Source organism: Oncorhynchus gorbuscha, linkage group LG15 (genome assembly GCF_021184085.1).
Source record: "Oncorhynchus gorbuscha isolate QuinsamMale2020 ecotype Even-year linkage group LG15, OgorEven_v1.0, whole genome shotgun sequence".
Lineage (NCBI taxonomy): Eukaryota > Metazoa > Chordata > Actinopteri > Salmoniformes > Salmonidae > Oncorhynchus > Oncorhynchus gorbuscha.
In genome coordinates this window covers 1,251,422-1,273,386 of record NC_060187.1, presented here as the reverse complement: position 1 = coordinate 1,273,386, position 21,965 = coordinate 1,251,422, and the positions used below count along the sequence as shown (strand labels likewise).

The 21,965-nt window shown below is 48.9% G+C and overlaps 1 protein-coding gene across 1 annotated transcript in view; it reads right to left on the bottom strand.

Annotated features, from left to right (window-relative positions):
* Positions 1-21,965, bottom strand: part of herc2 (HECT and RLD domain containing E3 ubiquitin protein ligase 2) — a gene marked incomplete in the record, with an annotated part of 175,944 nt that overhangs the window by 82,163 nt on the left and 71,816 nt on the right. The window contains 13 exon segments of the mRNA XM_046299907.1: positions 1-186; positions 556-703; positions 5,253-5,437; positions 5,746-5,928; positions 7,348-7,540; positions 8,880-9,067; positions 9,363-9,554; positions 17,301-17,452; positions 18,900-19,036; positions 20,051-20,230; positions 20,989-21,125; positions 21,320-21,518; positions 21,727-21,854. The exon segment at positions 1-186 is cut by the window's left edge and continues 11 nt beyond it. Coding sequence (XP_046155863.1) covers positions 1-186; positions 556-703; positions 5,253-5,437; positions 5,746-5,928; positions 7,348-7,540; positions 8,880-9,067; positions 9,363-9,554; positions 17,301-17,452; positions 18,900-19,036; positions 20,051-20,230; positions 20,989-21,125; positions 21,320-21,518; positions 21,727-21,854 — 2,208 coding nt within the window.

Genomic DNA, 21,965 nt, shown 5'->3' with positions numbered 1-21,965 from the left:
GTCGTCCGGCCATCACATCTCCTATACAGCTGAGTTGACAGTTGATATAGTCGTTGAGCAGAGCGTTCCATTGGCCCAGGGAGTGCAGCGTGCGCAGCACAGCAACTATCTCCTCAGCCAGTGTACTGCTGTGACTGGCTGTCAGAGAGGCCTGGGGTCGGGACTTCCTGCGTCTCAGAGAGCCCTCTGTGACAGGAAGACATGTTATGACAGAGAACAGACAAAAGAAAGCAGATGAAGTTACTCTGAGGGAACGTTCTACGTGAATACGCTGCTGCTCTTAGTCTTGTAGATGGAGGATATTATTGATCTTTCATGCCTTCATTTGTCCTGAGGGGGTTCATGACGTTGTATTAAACCTTAACATATCCCTGTTAGACAACCCAGGAAACCAAAGAGTTTAGGATCAGGGTGAGGGGTTAGGGGTGAGGGGTTAAGGGTCACGGTACATACCTCTGAGCAGGGGAAGGTCAGAGGAGCACAGTAGACAACCCAGGAAACCAAAGAGTTTAGGATCAGGGTGAGGGGTTAGGGGTCACGGGTTAGGGTACATACCTCTGATCAGGGGAAGGTCAGAAGAGCAGGAGCGTAGTAGACACCCCAGGAAACCAAAGAGTTTTTCCACCAGGAACTTCATGTCCTGAGACCTCTCCATCTTGTCCCAGGAGGGGAGCACGGCCTGCAGCAGACGCAGAGCCAGGATCTGGAGACAGGGAGGAGACACTCGTTACACACAGGGGGAATGTCTCGTTTAGCCATCTCTATAAAGCAGACGCAGAGCCAGGACACAGAGCCAAGATCAGTTAGACATCTGGAGACAGGGAGGAGGAGACCGTGTAAGGGACATGCCTCGTGGTAATCTCCCTCTCTATTCAGTCCCTTCTGGAGTCTGACGGAGGCCTGTACTGTCTCTCTGGAGCCTGACGGAGGCCTGTACTGTCTCTCTGGAGCCTGACGGAGGCCTGTACTGTCTCTCTGGAGCCTGACGGAGGCCTGTACTGTCTCTCTGGAGCCTGACGGAGGCCTGTACTGTCTCTCTGGAGCCTGACGGAGGCCTGTACTGTCTCTCTGGAGCCTGACGGAGGCCTGTACTGTCTCTCTGGAGCCTGACGGAGGCCTGTACTGTCTCTCTGGAGCCTGACGGAGGCCTGTACTGTCTCTCTGGAGCCTGACGGAGGCCTGTACTGTCTCTCTGGAGCCTGACGGAGGCCTGTACTGTCTCTCTGGAGCCTGACGGAGGCCTGTACTGTCTCTCTGGAGCCTGACGGAGGCCTGTACTGTCTCTCTGGAGCCTGACGGAGGCCTGTACTGTCTCTCTGGAGCCTGACGGAGGCCTGTACTGTCTCTCTGGAGCCTGACGGAGGCCTGTACTGTCTCTCTGGAGCCTGACGGAGGCCTGTACTGTCTCTCTGGTGCCTGACGGAGGCCTGTACTGTCTCTCTGGAGCCTGACGGAGGCCTGTACTGTCTCTCTGGAGCCTGACGGAGGCCTGTACTGTCTCTCTGGAGCCTGACGGAGGCCTGTACTGTCTCTCTGGAGCCTGACGGAGGCCTGTACTGTCTCTCTGGAGCCTGACGGAGGCCTGTACTGTCTCTCTGGAGCCTGACGGAGGCCTGTACTGTCTCTCTGGAGCCTGACGGAGGCCTGTACTGTCTCTCTGGAGCCTGACGGAGGCCTGTACTGTCCCTCTGGAGCCTGACAGAGGCCTGTACTGTCTCTCTGGAGCCTGACGGAGGCCTGTACTGTCTCTCTGGAGCCTGACGGAGGCCTGTACTGTCTCTCTGGAGCCTGACGGAGGCCTGTACTGTCTCTCTGGAGCCTGACGGAGGCCTGTACTGTCTCTCTGGAGCCTGACGGAGGCCTGTACTGTCTCTCTGGAGCCTGATGGAGGCCAGTTTGACTGGTACCAAAGACAGAGCTTCCCCAGCACCAGCAGGACATCACCACCAGTCTTTACTGGTACCAAAGACAGAGCTTCCCCAGCAGGACAACACCACCAGTCTTTACTGGTACCAAAGACAGAGCTTCCCCAGCAGGACATCACCACCAGTCTTTACTGGTACCAAAGGCAGAGCTTCCCCAGCAGGACATCACCACCAGTCTTTACTGGTACCAAAGGTAGAGCTTCCCCAGCAGGACATCACCACCAGTCTTTACTGGTACCAAAGGTAGAGCTTCCCCAGCAGGACATCACCACCAGTCTTTACTGGTACCAAAGGCAGAGCTTCCCCGTCACCAGCAGGACATCACCACCAGTCTTTACTGGTACCAAAGGTAGAGCTTCCCCAGCAGGACATCACCACCAGTCTTTACTGGTACCAAAGGTAGAGCTTCCCCAGCAGGACATCACCACCAGTCTTTACTGGTACCAAAGGTAGAGCTTCCCCAGCAGGACATCACCACCAGTCTTCACTGGTACCAAAGACAGAGCTTCCCCAGCACCAGCAGGACATCACCACCAGACTTTACTGGTACCAAAGACAGAGCTTCCCCAGCAGGACATCACCACCAGTCTTTACTGGTACCAAAGACAGAGCTTCCCCAGCACCAGCAGGACATCACCACCAGTCTTTACTGGTACCAAAGGCAGAGCTTCCCCAGCAGGACATCACCAGCAGTCTTTACTGGTACCAAAGGCAGAGCTTCCCCATCACCAGCAGGACATCACCACCAGTCTTTACTGGTACCAAAGGTAGAGCTTCTCCAGCTCCAGCAGGACATCACCACCAGTCTTTACTGGTACCAAAGACAGAGCTTCCCCAGCAGGACAACACCACCAGTCTTTACTGGTACCAAAGACAGAGCTTCCCCAGCAGGACATCACCACCAGTCTTTACTGGTACCAAAGACAGAGCTTCCCCAGCAGGACATCACCACCAGTCTTTACTGGTACCAAAGGCAGAGCTTCCCCAGCAGGACATCACCACCAGTCTTTACTGGTACCAAAGGTAGAGCTTCCCCAGCAGGACATCACCACCAGTCTTTACTGGTACCAAAGGTAGAGCTTCCCCAGCAGGACATCACCACCAGTCTTTACTGGTACCAAAGGCAGAGCTTCCCCAGCAGGACATCACCACCAGTCTTTACTGGTACCAAAGGCAGAGCTTCCCCATCACCAGCAGGACATCACCACCAGTCTTTACTGGTACCAAAGGTAGAGCTTCTCCAGCTCCAGCAGGACATCACCACCAGTCTTTACTGGTACCAAAGACAGAGCTTCCCCAGCAGGACATCACCACCAGTCTTTACTGGTACCAAAGGTAGAGCTTCCCCAGCAGGACATCACCACCAGTCTTCACTGGTACCAAAGACAGAGCTTCCCCAGCACCAGCAGGACATCACCACCAGACTTTACTGGTACCAAAGACAGAGCTTCCCCAGCAGGACATCACCACCAGTCTTTACTGGTACCAAAGGCAGAGCTTCCCCAGCACCAGCAGGACATCACCACCAGACTTTACTGGTACCAAAGACAGAGCTTCCCCAGCAGGACATCACCACCAGTCTTTACTGGTACCAAAGGCAGAGCTTCCCCAGCAGGACATCACCAGCAGTCTTTACTGGTACCAAAGGCAGAGCTTCCCCATCACCAGCAGGACATCACCACCAGTCTTTACTGGTACCAAAGGCAGAGCTTCCCCAGCAGGACATCACCACCAGTCTTTACTGGTACCAAAGGCAGAGCTTCCCCATCACCAGCAGGACATCACCACCAGTCTTTACTGGTACCAAAGGTAGAGCTTCTCCAGCTCCAGCAGGACATCACCACCAGTCTTTACTGGTACCAAAGGCAGAGCTTCCCCAGCACCAGCAGGACAGCACCACCAGTCTTCACTGGTACCAAAGGCAGAGCTTCCCCAGCAGGACATCACCACCAGTATTTACTGGTACCAAAGACAGAGCTTCCCCAGCACCAGCAGGACATCACCACCAGTCTTTACTGGTACCAAAGGCAGAGCTTCCCCAGCAGGACATCACCACCAGTCTTTACTGGTACCAAAGGCAGAGCTTCCCCATCACCAGCAGGACATCACCACCAGTCTTTACTGGTACCAAAGGCAGAGCTTCCCCAGCAGGACATCACCAGCAGTATTTACTGGTACCAAAGACAGAGCTTCCCCAGCACCAGCAGGACATCACCACCAGTCTTTACTGGTACCAAAGGCAGAGCTTCCCCAGCAGGACATCACCACCAGTCTTTACTGGTATCAAAGACAGAGCTTCCCCAGCAGGACATCACCACCAGTCTTTACTGGTACCAAAGGCAGAGCTTCCCCAGCAGGACATCATCACCAGTATTTACTGGTACCAAAGGCAGAGCTTCCCCAGCACCAGCAGGACAACACCACCAGTCTTTACTGGTACCAAAGGCAGAGCTTCCCCAGCAGGACATCACCACCAGTCTTTACTGGTACCAAAGGCAGAGCTTCCCCAGCAGGACATCACCACCAGTATTTACTGGTACCAAAGGCAGAGCTTCCCCAGCACCAGCAGGACATCACCACCAGTCTTTACTGGTACCAAAGGCAGAGCTTCCCCAGCACCAGCAGGACATCACCATCAGTCTTTACTGGTACCAAAGGCAGAGCTTCCCCAGCAGGACATCACCACCAGTCTTTACTGGTACCAAAGACAGAGCTTCCCCAGCACCAGCAGGACATCACCACCAGTCTTTACTGGTACCAAAGGCAGAGCTTCCCCAGCAGGACATCACCACCAGTCTTTACTGGTACCAAAGGCAGAGCTTCCCCAGCAGGACATCACCACCAGTCTTTACTGGTACCAAAGACAGAGCTTCCCCAGCAGGACATCACCACCAGTCTTTACTGGTACCAAAGGTAGAGCTTCCCCAGCAGGACATCACCACCAGTCTTTACTGGTACCAAAGGTAGAGCTTCCCCAGCAGGACATCAACACCAGTCTTTACTGGTACCAAAGGTAGAGCTTCCCCAGCAGGACATCACCACCAGTCTTTACTGGTACCAAAGACAGAGCTTCCCCAGCAGGACATCACCACCAGTCTTTACTGGTACCAAAGACAGAGCTTCCCCAGCAGGACATCACCACCAGTCTTTACTGGTACCAAAGGTAGAGCTTCCCCAGCAGGACATCACCACCAGTCTTTACTGGTACCAAAGGCAGAGCTTCCCCAGCAGGACATCACCACCAGTCTTTACTGGTACCAAAGGTAGAGCTTCCCCAGCAGGACATCACCACCAGTCTTTTATTGACCAACATCAAGGTGGTCTTACCTGTCTCTGCAGAGTAGCAGCATTACAGGACTGTTGTCCCTCTACGATGCGGATCAGCAGACCGATCCAGGCTGAAGTACTGAGAGAAGAACACATCTGAGGCTGGAGGGCCACGCTGCGGATGAAACCCAGAGTACACCAGCTACGATGCTGCTCCCTGGACACCAGCCGGTGAGATGGACAACCTGGGGGTAGAGGTCAGAGGTCAGGACAGAGAGTACACCAGCTACGATGCTGCTCCCTGGACACCAGCCGGTGAGAACCTGAGGGTAGAGGTCAGAGGTCAGGACAGAGTACACCAGCTACGATGCTGCTCCCTGGACACCAGCCGGTGAGAACCTGAGGGTAGAGGTCAGAGGTCAGGACAGAGTACACCAGCTACGATGCTGCTCCCTGGACACCAGCCGGTGAGAACCTGAGGGTAGAGGTCAGACAGACATTTCTCCCGGGCTGAGTGATTACATAGCCTCTTTCTTGAGATCAAGTGAGTTACCGGTCTTATCGTTGGCTCCACTCTCCACCAGCATGCGGAGAAGACCACAGAGGGTCCGTGTGGCGTCTGTCTGCATCACCTCGGAGTAGATCCCAGCAGACAGAGACAGGGTCTTCAACAGGTTCACTGTGCTGGTTAACAACATGGCTGTAGGGTGGGCACTCTTATCCAGCACCTCTCCTTCTAGTACACACACAGGAATATCTGTTAGAGAAAAGGTCTGTCTGACATTTCACCTTACTTTATACACACTGTGAAGGCCTTGCTTTGATCGTTGTTGATGTAGGCCTTAAGAAATCTAATTGAACTGATTTGATTGCACCAGGGGGTGTATATACACACTGACCAGGGGGTGTATATATATATATACTGACCAGGGGGTGTATATACACACTGACCAGGGGGTGTATATATATATATACTGACCAGGGGGTGTATATATATATACACACACTGACCAGGGGGTGTATATACACACGGACCAGGGGGTGTATATATATATATATATATATATATATACTGACCAGGGGGTGTATATATATATACACACACTGACCAGGGGGTGTATATACACACTGACCAGGGGGTGTATATATACACTGACCAGGGGGTGTATATATATATATACACACACTGACCAGGGGGTGTATATACATATATACACACACTGACCAGGGGGTGTATATACACACTGACCAGGGGGTGTATATACACACTGACCAGGGGGTGTATATATACTGACCAGGGGGTGCATATATACACACTGACCAGGGGGTGTATATATACACACTAACCAGGGGGTGTATATATACACTGACCAGGGGGTATATATATATATATATATATACACACACACACTGACCAGGGGGTGTATATATACACACTGACCAGGGGGTGTATATATATGTACACACACTGACCAGGGGGTATATATATATATATATATATACATATATACACACACACACAGTGACCAGGGGGTATGTATATATACACACACTGACCAGGGGGTGTATATATATACACTCTGACCAGGGGGTGCATATATACACTCTGACCAGGGGGTGCATATATATATATATATACACACACAGTGACCAGGGGATATATATATATATACATACTGACCAGGGGGTGCATATGTACTGACCAGGGGTGCATATATACTGACCAGGGGGTGCATATATACTGACCAGGGGTGCATATATACTGACCAGGGGGTGCATATATACTGACCAGGGGTGCATATATACTGACCAGGGGTGCATATATACTGACCAGGGGTGCATATATACTGACCAGGGGGTGCATATATACTGACCAGGGGTGCATATATACTGACCAGGGGGTGCATATATACTGACCAGGGGTGCATATATACTGACCAGGGGTGTATATATACTGACCAGGGGGTGCATATATACTGACCAGGGGGTGCATATATACTGACCAGGGGGTGCATATATACTGACCAGGGGGTGCATATATACTGACCAGGGGGTGCATATATACTGACCAGGGGGTGCATATATACTGACCAGGGGGTGCATATATACTGACCAGGGGGTGCATATATACTGACCAGGGGGTGCATATACTGACCAGTGTCATCCTCGGTGTCAGAGTCTTCAGTAGCAGGCTGGGAGGCAGGCGGGGGCTCTGACAGTTTCAGGTCGTATTTTCCTTCCTTCCCCATCCTGTAGGAGTTGGTACTGCTGGTATCCCATTGGACCCTAATCCACCCATCCTCACCCAGCTCCCCTATCACCCGGCCCAGACCCGGCGCAGGACCGTCCTACACAGAGACTAACATTTTAGTCATTTAGCACAAGGGTTCTCGAACTTTTTCACTCAGACCCCCCTTCCAACATTGGGAAACGGCCCTCACCCAAAACCCCACGTTTATTTCTATGGCCACCTTGCACATTTTACTATTACAACTTTAAAGAGGAAGTTGAACAGATGACATTCATATTCTGACAATCTCTGTAACTCACTTAGATAACATATTTGATGATGCAGTGGTAGCAATACATGGTTATAACATTTACAGAAAACACAGGAATGCCAATGGTGGAGGTGTTGCTGTTTATATTCAGAACCACATTCCTGTAAAGCTTAAAGACGATCTAATGTTAAATACTGTTGAAGTAATATGGCTACAGGTTCATCTGCCTCACCTAAAGCCCATTCTGGTGGGAAGCTGCTATAGACAGTCAGTATCTGGATAATGTTAAATACTGTTGAAGTAATATAGCTACAGGTTCATCTGCCTCACCTAAAGCCCATTCTGGTGGGAATCTGCTATAGACAGTCAGTATCTGGATAATGTTAAATACTGTTGAAGTAATATAGCTACAGGTTCATCTGCCTCACCTAAAGCCCATTCTGGTGGGAATCTGCTATAGACCACCAAGTGCTAACAGTCAGTATCTGGATAATGTTAAATACTGTTGAAGTAATATGGTCACAGGTTCATCTGCCTCACCTAAAGCCCATTCTGGTGGGAATCTGCTATAGACCACCAAGTGCTAACAGTCAGTATCTGGATAATGTTAAATACTGTTGAAGTAATATAGCTACAGGTTCATCTGCCTCACCTAAAGCCCATTCTGGTGTGAAGCTGCTATAGACCACCAAGTGCTAACAGTCAGTATCTGGATAATGTTAAATACTGTTGAAGTAATATGGTCACAGGTTCATCTGCCTCACCTAAAGCCCATTCTGGTGGGAAGCTGCTATAGACCACCAAGTGCTAACAGTCAGTATCTGGATAACATGTGTGAAATGCTTGATCCTCAGGATCCCTAATAAACCCCAGGAAGAGTAGCTGCTGCCTTGGCAGGAACTAATGGGGATCCATAATAAACCCCAGGAAGAGTAGCTGCTGCCTTGGCAGGAACTAATGAGGATCCATAATAAACCCCAGGAAGAGTAGCTGCTGCCTTGACAGGAACTAATGGGGACCCATAATAAACCCCAGGAAGAGTAGCTGCTGCAGATCAGTAATTGACCTGATCTCCCCACTTCCAGTCCAGTCTCCTCATACTTAGTGAATCAGTATAAACTAGTAGTATTAATAGAAGTAGTAATTATAGTTATAGTAGTGCACCAGTAGTACTACAGTAATTGACCTGATCTCCCCACTTCCAGTCCAGTCCTCTCATCACCCTGGTTCCGATCTTCATCATGGCGGCAAGTTCAGGCCCTGAGGCGGGCAGGGGAGTGGGGGTCGCCTCCTTTCGGCTCTCCTCCAGTACCGTAGCTGACCCCCCGTGACCTCTCGACCCCAGCTCCTCCTCACTGCTGTCTGTACTGGGGCCTGGAAACAATAGTCAATAACAGACTATCATCAATAACTGTCTGTCTGTCTGTCTGTCTGTCTGTCTGTCTGTCTGTCTGTCTGTCTGTCTGTCTGTCTGTCTGTCTGTCTGTCTGTCTGTCTGTCTGTCTGTCTGTCTGTCTGTCTGTCTGTCTGTCTGTCTGTCTGTCTGTCTGTCTGTCTGTCTGTCTGTCTGTCTGTCTGTCTGTCTGTCTGTCTGTCTGTCTGTCTGTCTGTCTGTCTGTCTGTGTCTATATGAGTCTGAAAGGGCATACTCCACGGTGCCCGTCCTCACCTATGAGTCGGAGGATGCTCTGTGTGAGAGCCAGAGTTCCAGAGTTAAGCAGCAGAGCGAGGCTGTTGGCCCCGTGTTTCAGAGACAGCATGTGGAGCATGGAGAGAAGGAAACGGGCCTGGGGGATGGTGCCCAGACTGGGGCCGGCCGGGTTCTCATTGGTAATGGTCTGGAGAGGGACGGGCTGTACACCTGGGAATACACATAGTCACAACCCAGAGTGACAGAGTTAGGTCATACTTCCCACCTGGTCACAACCCAGAGTGACAGAGTTAGGTCATACTTCCCACCTGGTCACAACCCAGAGTGACAGAGTTAGGTCATACTTCCCACCTGGTCACAACCCAGAGTGACAGAGTTAGGTCATACTTCCCACCTGGTCACAACCCAGAGTGACAGAGTTAGGTCATACTTCCCACCTGGTCACAACCCAGAGTGACAGAGTTAGGTCATACTTCCCACCTGGTCACAACCCAACCCAGAGTGACAGAGTTAGGTCATACTTCCCACCTGGTCACAACCCAGAGTGACAGAGTTAGGTCATACTTCCCACCTGGTCACAACCCAGAGTGACAGAGTTAGGTCATACTTCCCACCTGGTCACAACCCAGAGTGACAGAGTTAGGTCATACTTCCCACCTGGTCACAACCCAGAGTGACAGAGTTAGGTCATACTTCATTCATTCATTTGCATTTAGGTCAGAATTTTGACTTCCATTGACATCAATGATTTACATCAATTTCTGATTTAACTGAAGTATCTAAGTTTCTACATCAATGAGGACAATCTCTATAAAACATGGATATTAAAAGTACTGGACCCACCAGGCCATGTGGAGCCATGTTAGTAGCCTCAATTCAAGGCTACGTGGAGCCACGTTAGTAGCCTCTACTAAAGGCTACGTGGAGCCATGTTAGTAGCCTCTACTAAAGGCTACGTGGAGCCATGTTAGTAACCTCTACTAAAGGCTACATGGAGCCATGTTAGTAGCCTCTACTAAAGGCTACGTGGAGCCATGTTAGTAACCTCTACTAAAGGCTACATGGAGCCATGTTAGTAGCCTCTATTAAAGGCTAAGGAGCCATGTTAATAGTCTCTACAAAAGGCTACGCGGAGCCATGTTAATAGCCTCTACTAAAGACTACGTGGAGCCGTGTTAATAGCCTCTACTAAAGGCTACGTGGAGCCGTGTTAGTAGCCTCTACTAAAGGCTACGTGGAGCCATGTTAGTAGCCTCTACTAAAGGCTACGTGGAGCCATGTTAGTAGCCTCTATTAAAGACTACGTGGAGCCGTGTTAGTAGACTCAATTAAAGACTACGTGGAGCCGTGTAAGTAGCCTCTATTAAAGGCTACGTGGAGCCATGTTAGTAGCCTCTACTAAAGGCTACGTGGAGCCGTGTTAATAGCCTCTACTAAAGGCTAAGGAGCCGTGTTAGTAGCCTCTACTAAAGGCTACGTGGAGCCATGTTAATAGCCTCTATTAAAGACTACGTGGAGCCATGTTAATAGCCTCTACTAAAGGCTACGTGGAGCCATGTTAGTAGCCTCTACTAAAGGCTACGTGGAGCCGTGTTAATAGCCTCTACTAAAGGCTAAGGAGCCGTGTTAATAGCCTCTACTAAAGGCTACGTGGTGCCGTGTTAATAGCCTCTACTAAAGGCTACGTGGAGCCGTGTTAATAGCCTCTACTAAAGGCTACGTGGAGCCATGTTAATAGCCTCTATTAAAGTCTACGTGGAGCCGTGTTAATAGCCTCTACTAAAGGCTATGTGGAGCCGTGTTAATAGCCTCTACTAAAGGCTACGTGGAGCCATGTTAATAGCCTCTATTAAAGGCTACGTGAAGCCGTGTTAATAGCCTCTACTAAAGGCTACGTGGAGCCGTGTTAATAGCCTCTACTGAAGGCTACGTGGAGCCATGTTAATAGCCTCTATTAAAGGCTACGTGGAGCCGTGTTAATAGCCTCTACTAAAGGCTGTCGTGGAGCCGTGTTAATAGCCTCTACTAAAGGCTACGTGGAGCCATGTTAGTAGCCTCTACTAAAGGCTACATGGAGCCATGTTAATAGCCTCTACTAAAGGCTAAGGAGCCGTGTTAGTAGCCTCTACTAAAGGCTACGTGGAGCCGTGTTAATAGCCTCTATTAAAGGCTACGTGGAGCCATGTTAGTAGCCTCTACTAAAGGCTACATGGAGCCATGTTAGTAGCCTCTACTAAAGGCTACGTGGAGCCGTGTTAATAGCCTCTACTAAAGGCTACGTGGAGCCGTGTTAATAGCCTCTACTAAAGGCTACGTGGAGCCATGTTAATTGTCTCTACTAAAGGCTACATGGAGCCATGTTAATAGCCTCTACTAAAGGCTACATGGAGCCATGTTAGTAGCCTCTATTAAAGGCTAAGGAGCCATGTTAATAGCCTCTACTAAAGGCTAAGGAGCCGTGTTAGTAGCCTCTACTAAAGGCTACGTGGAGCCATGTTAATAGCCTCTATTAAAGGCTACGTGGAGCCGTGTTAATAGCCTCTACTAAAGGCTACGTGGAGCCGTGTTAGTAGCCTCTACTGTGGCTACGTGGAGCCATGTTAATAGCCTCTACTAAAGGCTAAGGAGCCGTGTTAGTAGCCTCTACTAAAGGCTACGTGGTGCCGTGTTAATCTCTACTAAAGGCTACGTGGAGCCGTGTTAATAGCCTCTACTAAAGGCTACGTGGAGCCATGTTAATAGCCTCTATTAAAGTCTACGTGGAGCCGTGTTAATAGCCTCTACTAAAGGCTACGTGGAGCCATGTTAATAGCCTCTACTAAAGGCTACGTGGAGCCGTGTTAACAGCCTCTACTAAAGGCTACGTGGAGCCGTGTTAATAGCCTCTACTGAAGGCACCTGGAGCCACAATTAAAGAGTGAGCCAGTAGTTAGGAGCCATGTTAGTAGCCTCTACTCCGTGGAGCCATGTTAATAGCCTCTACTAAAGGCTAAGGAGCCGTGTTAGTAGCCTCTACTAAAGGCTACGTGGAGCCATGTTAATAGCCTCTACTATTAAAGACTACAGCCATGTTAATAGCCTCTACTAAAGGCTCGTGGAGCCATGGTAGCCTCTACTAAAGGCCACGTGGAGCCATGTTAATAGCCTCTACTAAAGGCTCCCACCGTGTTAATAGCCTCTACTAAAGGCCAGAGTGACAGTGTTAATAGCCTCTACTTCCCACCGTGGCTACGTGGAGCCATGTTAATAGCCTCTATTAAAGACGTGGAGCAGTGTTAATAGCCTCTACTAAAGGCTACGTGGACCGTGTTAATAGCCTCTACTAAAGGCTGACAGCCATGTTAGGCCTCTACTAAAGGCTTCATGGAGCCATGTTATTAGCCTCTACTAAAGGCTAAGGAGCCGTGTTAGTAGCCTCTACTATTGGCATCAAGCCGTGTTAATAGCCTCTATTAAAGGCTACGTGGAGCCATGTTTAGCCTCTACTAAAGGCTACGTGGAGCCATGTTAGTCTCTACTAAAGGCTACGTGGACGTGTTAATAGCCTCTACTAAAGGCTACGTGAGCCATGTTAATTGTCTCTACTAAAGGCTACATGGAGCCATGTTAATAGCCTCTACTAAAGGCTACATGGAGCCATGTTAGTAGCCTCTATTAAAGGCTAAGGAGCCATGTTAATAGCCTCTACTAAAGGCTAATGGAGCCATGTTAGTAGCCTCTACTAAAGGCTACGTGGAGCCATGTTAGTAGCCTCTATTAAAGGCTACATGGAGCCGTGTTAATAGCCTCTACTAAAGGCTACGTGGAGCCATGTTAGTAGCCTCTACTAAAGGCTACGTGGAGCCATGTTAATAGCCTCTACTAAAGGCTAAGGAGCCGTGTTAGTAGCCTCTACTAAAGGCTACGTGGTGCCGTGTTAATAGCCTCTACTAAAGGCTACGTGGAGCCGTGTTAATAGCCTCTACTAAAGGCTACGTGGAGCCATGTTAATAGCCTCTATTAAAGTCTACGTGGAGCCGTGTTAATAGCCTCTACTAAAGGCTACGTGGAGCCATGTTAATAGCCTCTATTAAAGGCTACGTGAAGCCGTGTTAATAGCCTCTACTAAAGGCTACGTGGAGCCGTGTTAATAGCCTCTACTGAAGGCTACGTGGAGCCATGTTAGTAGACTCAATTAAAGACTACGTGGAGCCGTGTAAGTAGCCTCTATTAAAGGCTACGTGGAGCCATGTTAGTAGCCTCTACTAAAGGCTACGTGGAGCCATGTTAATAGCCTCTATTAAAGTCTACGTGGAGCCGTGTTAATAGCCTCTACTAAAGGCTACGTGGAGCCATGTTAATAGCCTCTATTAAAGACTACGTGGAGCCATGTTAATAGCCTCTACTAAAGGCTACGTGGAGCCATGTTAGTAGCCTCTACTAAAGGCTACGTGGAGCCATGTTAATAGCCTCTACTAAAGGCTAAGGAGCCGTGTTAATAGCCTCTACTAAAGGCTACGTGGTGCCGTGTTAATAGCCTCTACTAAAGGCTACGTGGAGCCGTGTTAATAGCCTCTACTAAAGGCTACGTGGAGCCATGTTAATAGCCTCTATTAAAGTCTACGTGGAGCCGTGTTAATAGCCTCTACTAAAGGCTATGTGGAGCCGTGTTAATAGCCTCTACTAAAGGCTACGTGGAGCCATGTTAATAGCCTCTATTAAAGGCTACGTGAAGCCGTGTTAATAGCCTCTACTAAAGGCTACGTGGAGCCGTGTTAATAGCCTCTACTGAAGGCTACGTGGAGCCATGTTAATAGCCTCTATTAAAGGCTACGTGGAGCCGTGTTAATAGCCTCTACTAAAGGCTACGTGGAGCCGTGTTAATAGCCTCTACTAAAGGCTACGTGGAGCCATGTTAGTAGCCTCTACTAAAGGCTACATGGAGCCATGTTAATAGCCTCTACTAAAGGCTAAGGAGCCGTGTTAGTAGCCTCTACTAAAGGCTACGTGGAGCCGTGTTAATAGCCTCTATTAAAGGCTACGTGGAGCCATGTTAGTAGCCTCTACTAAAGGCTACGTGGAGCCATGTTAGTAGCCTCTACTAAAGGCTACGTGGAGCCGTGTTAATAGCCTCTACTAAAGGCTACGTGGAGCCATGTTAATTGTCTCTACTAAAGGCTACATGGAGCCATGTTAATAGCCTCTACTAAAGGCTACATGGAGCCATGTTAGTAGCCTCTATTAAAGGCTAAGGAGCCATGTTAATAGCCTCTACTAAAGGCTAAGGAGCCGTGTTAGTAGCCTCTACTAAAGGCTACGTGGAGCCATGTTAATAGCCTCTATTAAAGGCTACGTGGAGCCGTGTTAATAGCCTCTACTAAAGGCTACGTGGAGCCGTGTTAATAGCCTCTACTAAAGGCTACGTGGAGCCATGTTAATAGCCTCTACTAAAGGCTAAGGAGCCGTGTTAGTAGCCTCTACTAAAGGCTACGTGGTGCCGTGTTAATAGCCTCTACTAAAGGCTACGTGGAGCCGTGTTAATAGCCTCTACTAAAGGCTACGTGGAGCCATGTTAATAGCCTCTACTAAAGTCTACGTGGAGCCGTGTTAATAGCCTCTACTAAAGGCTACGTGGAGCCATGTTAATAGCCTCTACTAAAGGCTACGTGGAGCCGTGTTAATAGCCTCTACTAAAGGCTACGTGGAGCCGTGTTAATAGCCTCTACTGAAGGCTACGTGGAGCCATGTTAATAGCTCTATTAAAGGCTACGTGGAGCCGTGTTAATAGCCTCTACTAAAGGCTACGTGGAGCCGTGTTAATAGCCTCTACTAAAGGCTACGTGGAGCCATGTTAGTAGCCTCTACTAAAGGCTACATGGAGCCGTGTTAATAGCCTCTACTAAAGGCTAAGGAGCCGTGTTAGTAGCCTCTACTAAAGGCTACGTGGAGCCGTGTTAATAGCCTCTATTAAAGGCTACGTGGAGCCATGTTAGTAGCCTCTACTAAAAGCTACGTGGAGCCATGTTAGTAGCCTCTACTAAAGGCTACGTGGAGCCGTGTTAATAGCCTCTACTAAAGGCTACGTGGAGCCATGTTAATAGCCTCTACTAAAGGCTACATGGAGCCATGTTAATAGCCTCTACTAAAGGCTACATGGAGCCATGTTAGTAGCCTCTATTAAAGGCTAAGGAGCCGTGTTAATAGCCTCTACTAAAGGCTACGTGGTGCCGTGTTAATAGCCTCTACTAAAGGCTACGTGGAGCCGTGTTAATAGCCTCTACTAAAGGCTACGTGGAGCCATGTTAATAGCCTCTATTAAAGTCTACGTGGAGCCGTGTTAATAGCCTCTACTAAAGGCTATGTGGAGCCGTGTTAATAGCCTCTACTAAAGGCTACGTGGAGCCATGTTAATAGCCTCTATTAAAGGCTACGTGAAGCCGTGTTAATAGCCTCTACTAAAGGCTACGTGGAGCCGTGTTAATAGCCTCTACTGAAGGCTACGTGGAGCCATGTTAATAGCCTCTATTAAAGGCTACGTGGAGCCGTGTTAATAGCCTCTACTAAAGGCTACGTGGAGCCGTGTTAATAGCCTCTACTAAAGGCTACGTGGAGCCATGTTAGTAGCCTCTACTAAAGGCTACATGGAGCCATGTTAATAGCCTCTACTAAAGGCTAAGGAGCCGTGTTAGTAGCCTCTACTAAAGGCTACGTGGAGCCGTGTTAATAGCCTCTATTAAAGGCTACGTGGAGCCATGTTAGTAGCCTCTACTAAAGGCTACGTGGAGCCATGTTAGTAGCCTCTACTAAAGGCTACATGGAGCCATGTTAATAGCCTCTACTAAAGGCTACATGGAGCCATGTTAGTAGCCTCTATTAAAGGCTAAGGAGCCATGTTAATAGCCTCTACTAAAGGCTAAGGAGCCGTGTTAGTAGCCTCTACTAAAGGCTACGTGGAGCCATGTTAATAGCCTCTATTAAAGGCTACGTGGAGCCGTGTTAATAGCCTCTACTAAAGGCTACGTGGAGCCGTGTTAGTAGCCTCTACTAAAGGCTACGTGGAGCCATGTTAATAGCCTCTACTAAAGGCTAAGGAGCCGTGTTAGTAGCCTCTACTAAAGGCTACGTGGTGCCGTGTTAATAGCCTCTACTAAAGGCTACGTGGAGCCGTGTTAATAGCCTCTACTAAAGGCTACGTGGAGCCATGTTAATAGCCTCTATTAAAGTCTACGTGGAGCCGTGTTAATAGCCTCTACTAAAGGCTACGTGGAGCCATGTTAATAGCCTCTATTAAAGGCTACGTGAAGCCGTGTTAATAGCCTCTACTAAAGGCTACGTGGAGCCGTGTTAATAGCCTCTACTGAAGGCTACGTGGAGCCATGTTAATAGCCTCTATTAAAGGCTACGTGGAGCCGTGTTAATAGCCTCTACTAAAGGCTACGTGGAGCCGTGTTAATAGCCTCTACTAAAGGCTACGTGGAGCCATGTTAGTAGCCTCTACTAAAGGCTACATGGAGCCGTGTTAATAGCCTCTACTAAAGGCTAAGGAGCCGTGTTAGTAGCCTCTACTAAAGGCTACGTGGAGCCGTGTTAATAGCCTCTATTAAAGGCTACGTGGAGCCATGTTAGTAGCCTCTACTAAAGGCTACGTGGAGCCATGTTAGTAGCCTCTACTAAAGGCTACGTGGAGCCGTGTTAATAGCCTCTACTAAAGGCTACGTGGAGCCATGTTAATAGCCTCTACTAAAGGCTACATGGAGCCATGTTAATAGCCTCTACTAAAGGCTACATGGAGCCATGTTAGTAGCCTCTATTAAAGGCTAAGGAGCCATGTTAATAGCCTCTACTAAAGGCTACATGGAGCCATGTTAATAGCCTCTACTAAAGGCTACATGGAGCCATGTTAGTAGCCTCTATTAAAGGCTAAGGAGCCATGTTAATAGCCTCTACTAAAGGCTACATGGAGCTGTGTTAGCTCACCCAGTTGATTAAAGCTGCCGCTGGCCTCCAGCAGGATGTTGCGTAGGTTCTGGATAGACCAGGAATAGAGCTTCCCGAAGGTGACCTCTAACAGCATGCGGTTGAAGGGAGGGATCAGACCAACGTCTTTCAGACAGTCAGACAGCGGCTCCCTGAGGTACACAACACACAGTAACTAACACACACACACACCAGTAACTAACACACACAAACACCAGTAACTAACACACACAAACACCAGTAACTAACACACACACACACACCAGTAACTAACACACACACACACACCAGTAACTAACACACACACACACACCAGTAACTAACACACACACACACACACACACACCAGTAACTAACACACACACACCAGTAACACACACACACACACACACACACACACACACACACACACACACACACACACACACACACACACACACACACACACACACACACACACACACACACACACACACACACACACACACACACACACCAGTAACTAACACACACACACACCAGTAACTAACACACACCAGTAACTAACACACACACACAGACACACACACACAGACACACACACACCAGTAACACACACACACACCAGTAACACACACACACACCAGTAACACACACACACCAGTAACACACACACACCAGTAACAACACACACACCAGTAACTAACACACACACACACACCAGTAACTAACACACACACACACCAGTAACTAACACACACACACCAGTAACTAACACACACACACACACACACACACACACACACACACACACACACACACACACACACACACACACACACACACACACACACACACACACACACACACACACACACACACACACACACAAGTAACTAACACACACACACACCAGTAACTAACACACACCAGTAACTAACACACACCAGTAACTAACACACACACACAGACACACACACACCAGTAACACACACACACACCAGTAACACACACACACACCAGTAACACACACACACACCAGTAACACACACACACACCAGTAACACACACACACCAGTAACTAACACACACACCAGTAACTAACACACACACCAGTAACTAACACACACACCAGTAACTAACACACACACCAGTAACTAACACACACACCAGTAACTAACACACACACCAGTAACTAACACACACACCAGTAACTAACACACACACCAGTAACTAACACACACACCAGTAACTAACACACACACCAGTAACTAACACACACACCAGTAACTAACACACACACCAGTAACACACACACACCAGTAACACACACACACCAGTAACACACACACACCAGTAACACACACACACCAGTAACACACACACACACCAGTAACACACACACACACCAGTAACACACACACACCAGTAACACACACACACCAGTAACACACACACACCAGTAACTAACACACATATACACAACTAAACATGCATTAAATCAAATCCACAGCTGCCATGAGACGGTAAATTCCTCCTCCGGGTCCACAGCCATGTCTCAGGCTCCTCAACAGACATCCTTTCCAACTCAGAAACAACTGTAAAACCAGTGGCATGTACCCGATGTTGGTCCCCTCAGGTAAGACCCTCTGCCAGCCACACAGCATGGCATACTGGACAGAGGGCAGCAAGAAGCTCTTAGAGGCCAGCTTCAGCATGGTGTCAATGCCCTCCAGCCGAACCTCAGCACGCTCCAACTGGAGAATATAACATCAACATTAGACACACCAAAGCAACTAACCCTAAACCTTCCTCATTTCATTCATAATCCTGCTTCCTCATTTCATTCATAATCCTGCTTCCTCATCTTCCTCACTATCCTGCTACCTCATCTTCCTCACTATCCTGCTACCTCATCTTCCTCACTATCCTGCTACCTCATCTTCCCCACTATCCTGCTACCTCATCTTCCCCACTATCCTGCTACCTCATCTTCCTCACTATCCTGCTACCTCATCTTCCTCACTATCCTGCTACCTCATCTTCCTCACTATCCTGCTACCTCATCTTCCCCACTATCCTGCTACCTCATCTTCCCCACTATCCTGCTACCTCATCTTCCCCACTATCCTGCTACCTCATCTTCCTCACCATCCTGCTACCTCATCTTCCTCACCATCCTGCTACCTCATCCTCCTCAACATCCGGCTACCTCATCTTCCTCAACATCCTGCTACCTCATCTTCCTCACTATCCTCCTACCTCATCTTCCTCACTATCCTGCTACCTCATCTTCCTCACTATCCTGCTACCTCATCTTCCTCACTATCCTGCTACCTCATCTTCCTCACTATCCTGCTACCTCATCTTCCTCACTATCCTGCTACCTCATCTTCCTCACTATCCTGCTACCTCATCTTATTCACTATCCTGCTACCTCATCTTATTCACTATCCTGCAACCTCATCTTATTCACTATCCTGCTACCTCATCTTATTCACTATCCTGCAACCTCATCTTATTCACTATCCTGCTACCTAATTTCATTCACTATCCTGCTACCTCATTTCATTCACTATCTTGCTACCTCATTCCATTCACTATCCTGCAACCTCATTTCATTCACTATCTTGCTACCTAATTTCATTCACTATCTTGCTACCTAATTTCATTCACTATCTTGCTACCTAATTTTAGAATTCTGACCGCTGGTCCACCCAGCACAAAAACAAAATGTACTTGAATGGTAATGTCCGTGTCCCATTCTGCACCTGTTTGAGAAGACACTTCCTCATCTTCTCCACGTCGAGTGGCTCCTCCTTCAGAGCGAACTCTACGATGGTCCCCATGAGGCTGGAGGTAGAGAAGACTCCCTGGACACTGTGCTTCAGCCACTTAAACTTCTGGACGTGAGCGACCGTGTTGAGGAGAGGAGCCAGCCTATCCTGCTGCTAGACAACACACAGCAATACAACTGACATGGCAGATCACACCTCTATTCAGGATGAAGGAGAGGAGTGGGATAGAGAGGCATGACTTTAGAAACAGCAGAAGAAGAGAGAGAGTGAGAGAGAGCAGAAGGAGAGAGAGAGGAGAGAGAGGAAGGAGAGAGAGAGCGAGAGAGGAAGGAGAGAGAGAGCGAGAGAGGAAGGAGAGAGAGAGAGAGAGAGGAAGGAGAGAGAGCGAGAGCAGAAGGCGAGAGAGGAGAGAGAGAGAGAGATGAAGGAGAGAGCGAGAGCAGAAGGAGAGAGAGAGGAAGGAGAGAGAGCGAGAGCAGAAGGAGAGAGAGAGGAAGGAGAGAGAGGAGAGAGAGAAATGAGAGAGAGAGAAAGGAGAGAGAGAGCAGAAGGAGAGAGAGAGGAAGGAGAGAGAGGAAGGAGAGAGAGAGGAAGGAGAGAGAGAGGAAGGAGAGAGAGAGGAAGGAGAGAGAGAGGAAGGAGAGAGAGGAAGGAGAGAGAGAGGAAGGAGAGAGAGAGGAAGGAGAGAGAGGAAGGAGAGAGAGAAGAAGGAGAGAGAGAGGAAGGAGAGAGCAGAAGGAGAGAGAGGAAGGAGAGAGAGAGGAAGGAGAGAGAGGAAGGAGAGAGCAGAAGGAGAGAGAGAGGAAGGAGAGAGAGGAAGGAGAGAGAGGAAGGAGAGAGAGGAAGGAGAGAGAGGAAGGAGAGAGAGGAAGGAGAGAGAGGAAGGAGAGAGAGGAAGGAGAGAGAGGCACCTTGGGTGTCTTGTTGGTGGGTGGTTTTCTGTCTGTGGGGGCGGGGCTTATGGGGACACAGAGCTCCTCCTCATTGGTCCCTTCATTCTCTAGTTTCGGCTCCTCTACTACGTCTGCCGACTCAGACTTCTTTGGCACTTCAACAGCAGACATAGAAAATCAACACAATAGACACACACCATACCAGCCTAACCCTTTACATGAATGACATGGGGGAGAAACAGGCGCAGGTCTCGTTTCAAGTAAAACAAATCATTGATGTTTTGGTCATCTCGGCCGTCACAATGACACAACGAGAGCCATTAATAACCCTTCTGAGGCCAGTAACTACCTCTCTTCTTCTTCCTGCAGTCTCTGATGAGCTTCTGTGTGATCCTCTTCCAGCGTGGCTGGGCGCTGAGCAGCTTCAGCTTGGACACGATGGAGAGGTCGCTGCTCACGGCAGGACGCAGCTCGTTGAACAGGAAGCGCAGCCTCTCGATGACAGGAGCACAGACCTCCTTATAACTACGACCCTGCTCCTGGTGGGTCTGGAACAACGAGGAGAGAGAGAAAGACACTGAAAGACACCCACAAATACCAAACCCAGGACCTACAATCACTAGCCTGGTTCCAGATCTGTTACTGCTGTAAAGGCAACTTCTATGATAAGAGTTGGCTATACAGCACAAACAGACCTGGGACCAGGCTACAGAATAACATGGAATGACTTTCTATTTAGGATGAAATGAAGTATACCTTGATTAAAGAGCATTTAGCCTGGTACACCATGCGACACACGTTAATCACAGATGTGGGGAGGGACCTCTGCTTCCCCTGCTCCACGCCCAAGGCACATTGGTTGACGAGGGAAAGGGCGATGTGACCTATGAGAGGGCCAGACGCTGACGTCAATCACCCAGTAACCAATCAAATCACTTGATAAACTAGAGAACTTCTAAAAAGCCCTCTGTTACTATATAGACAGTATGACCCCT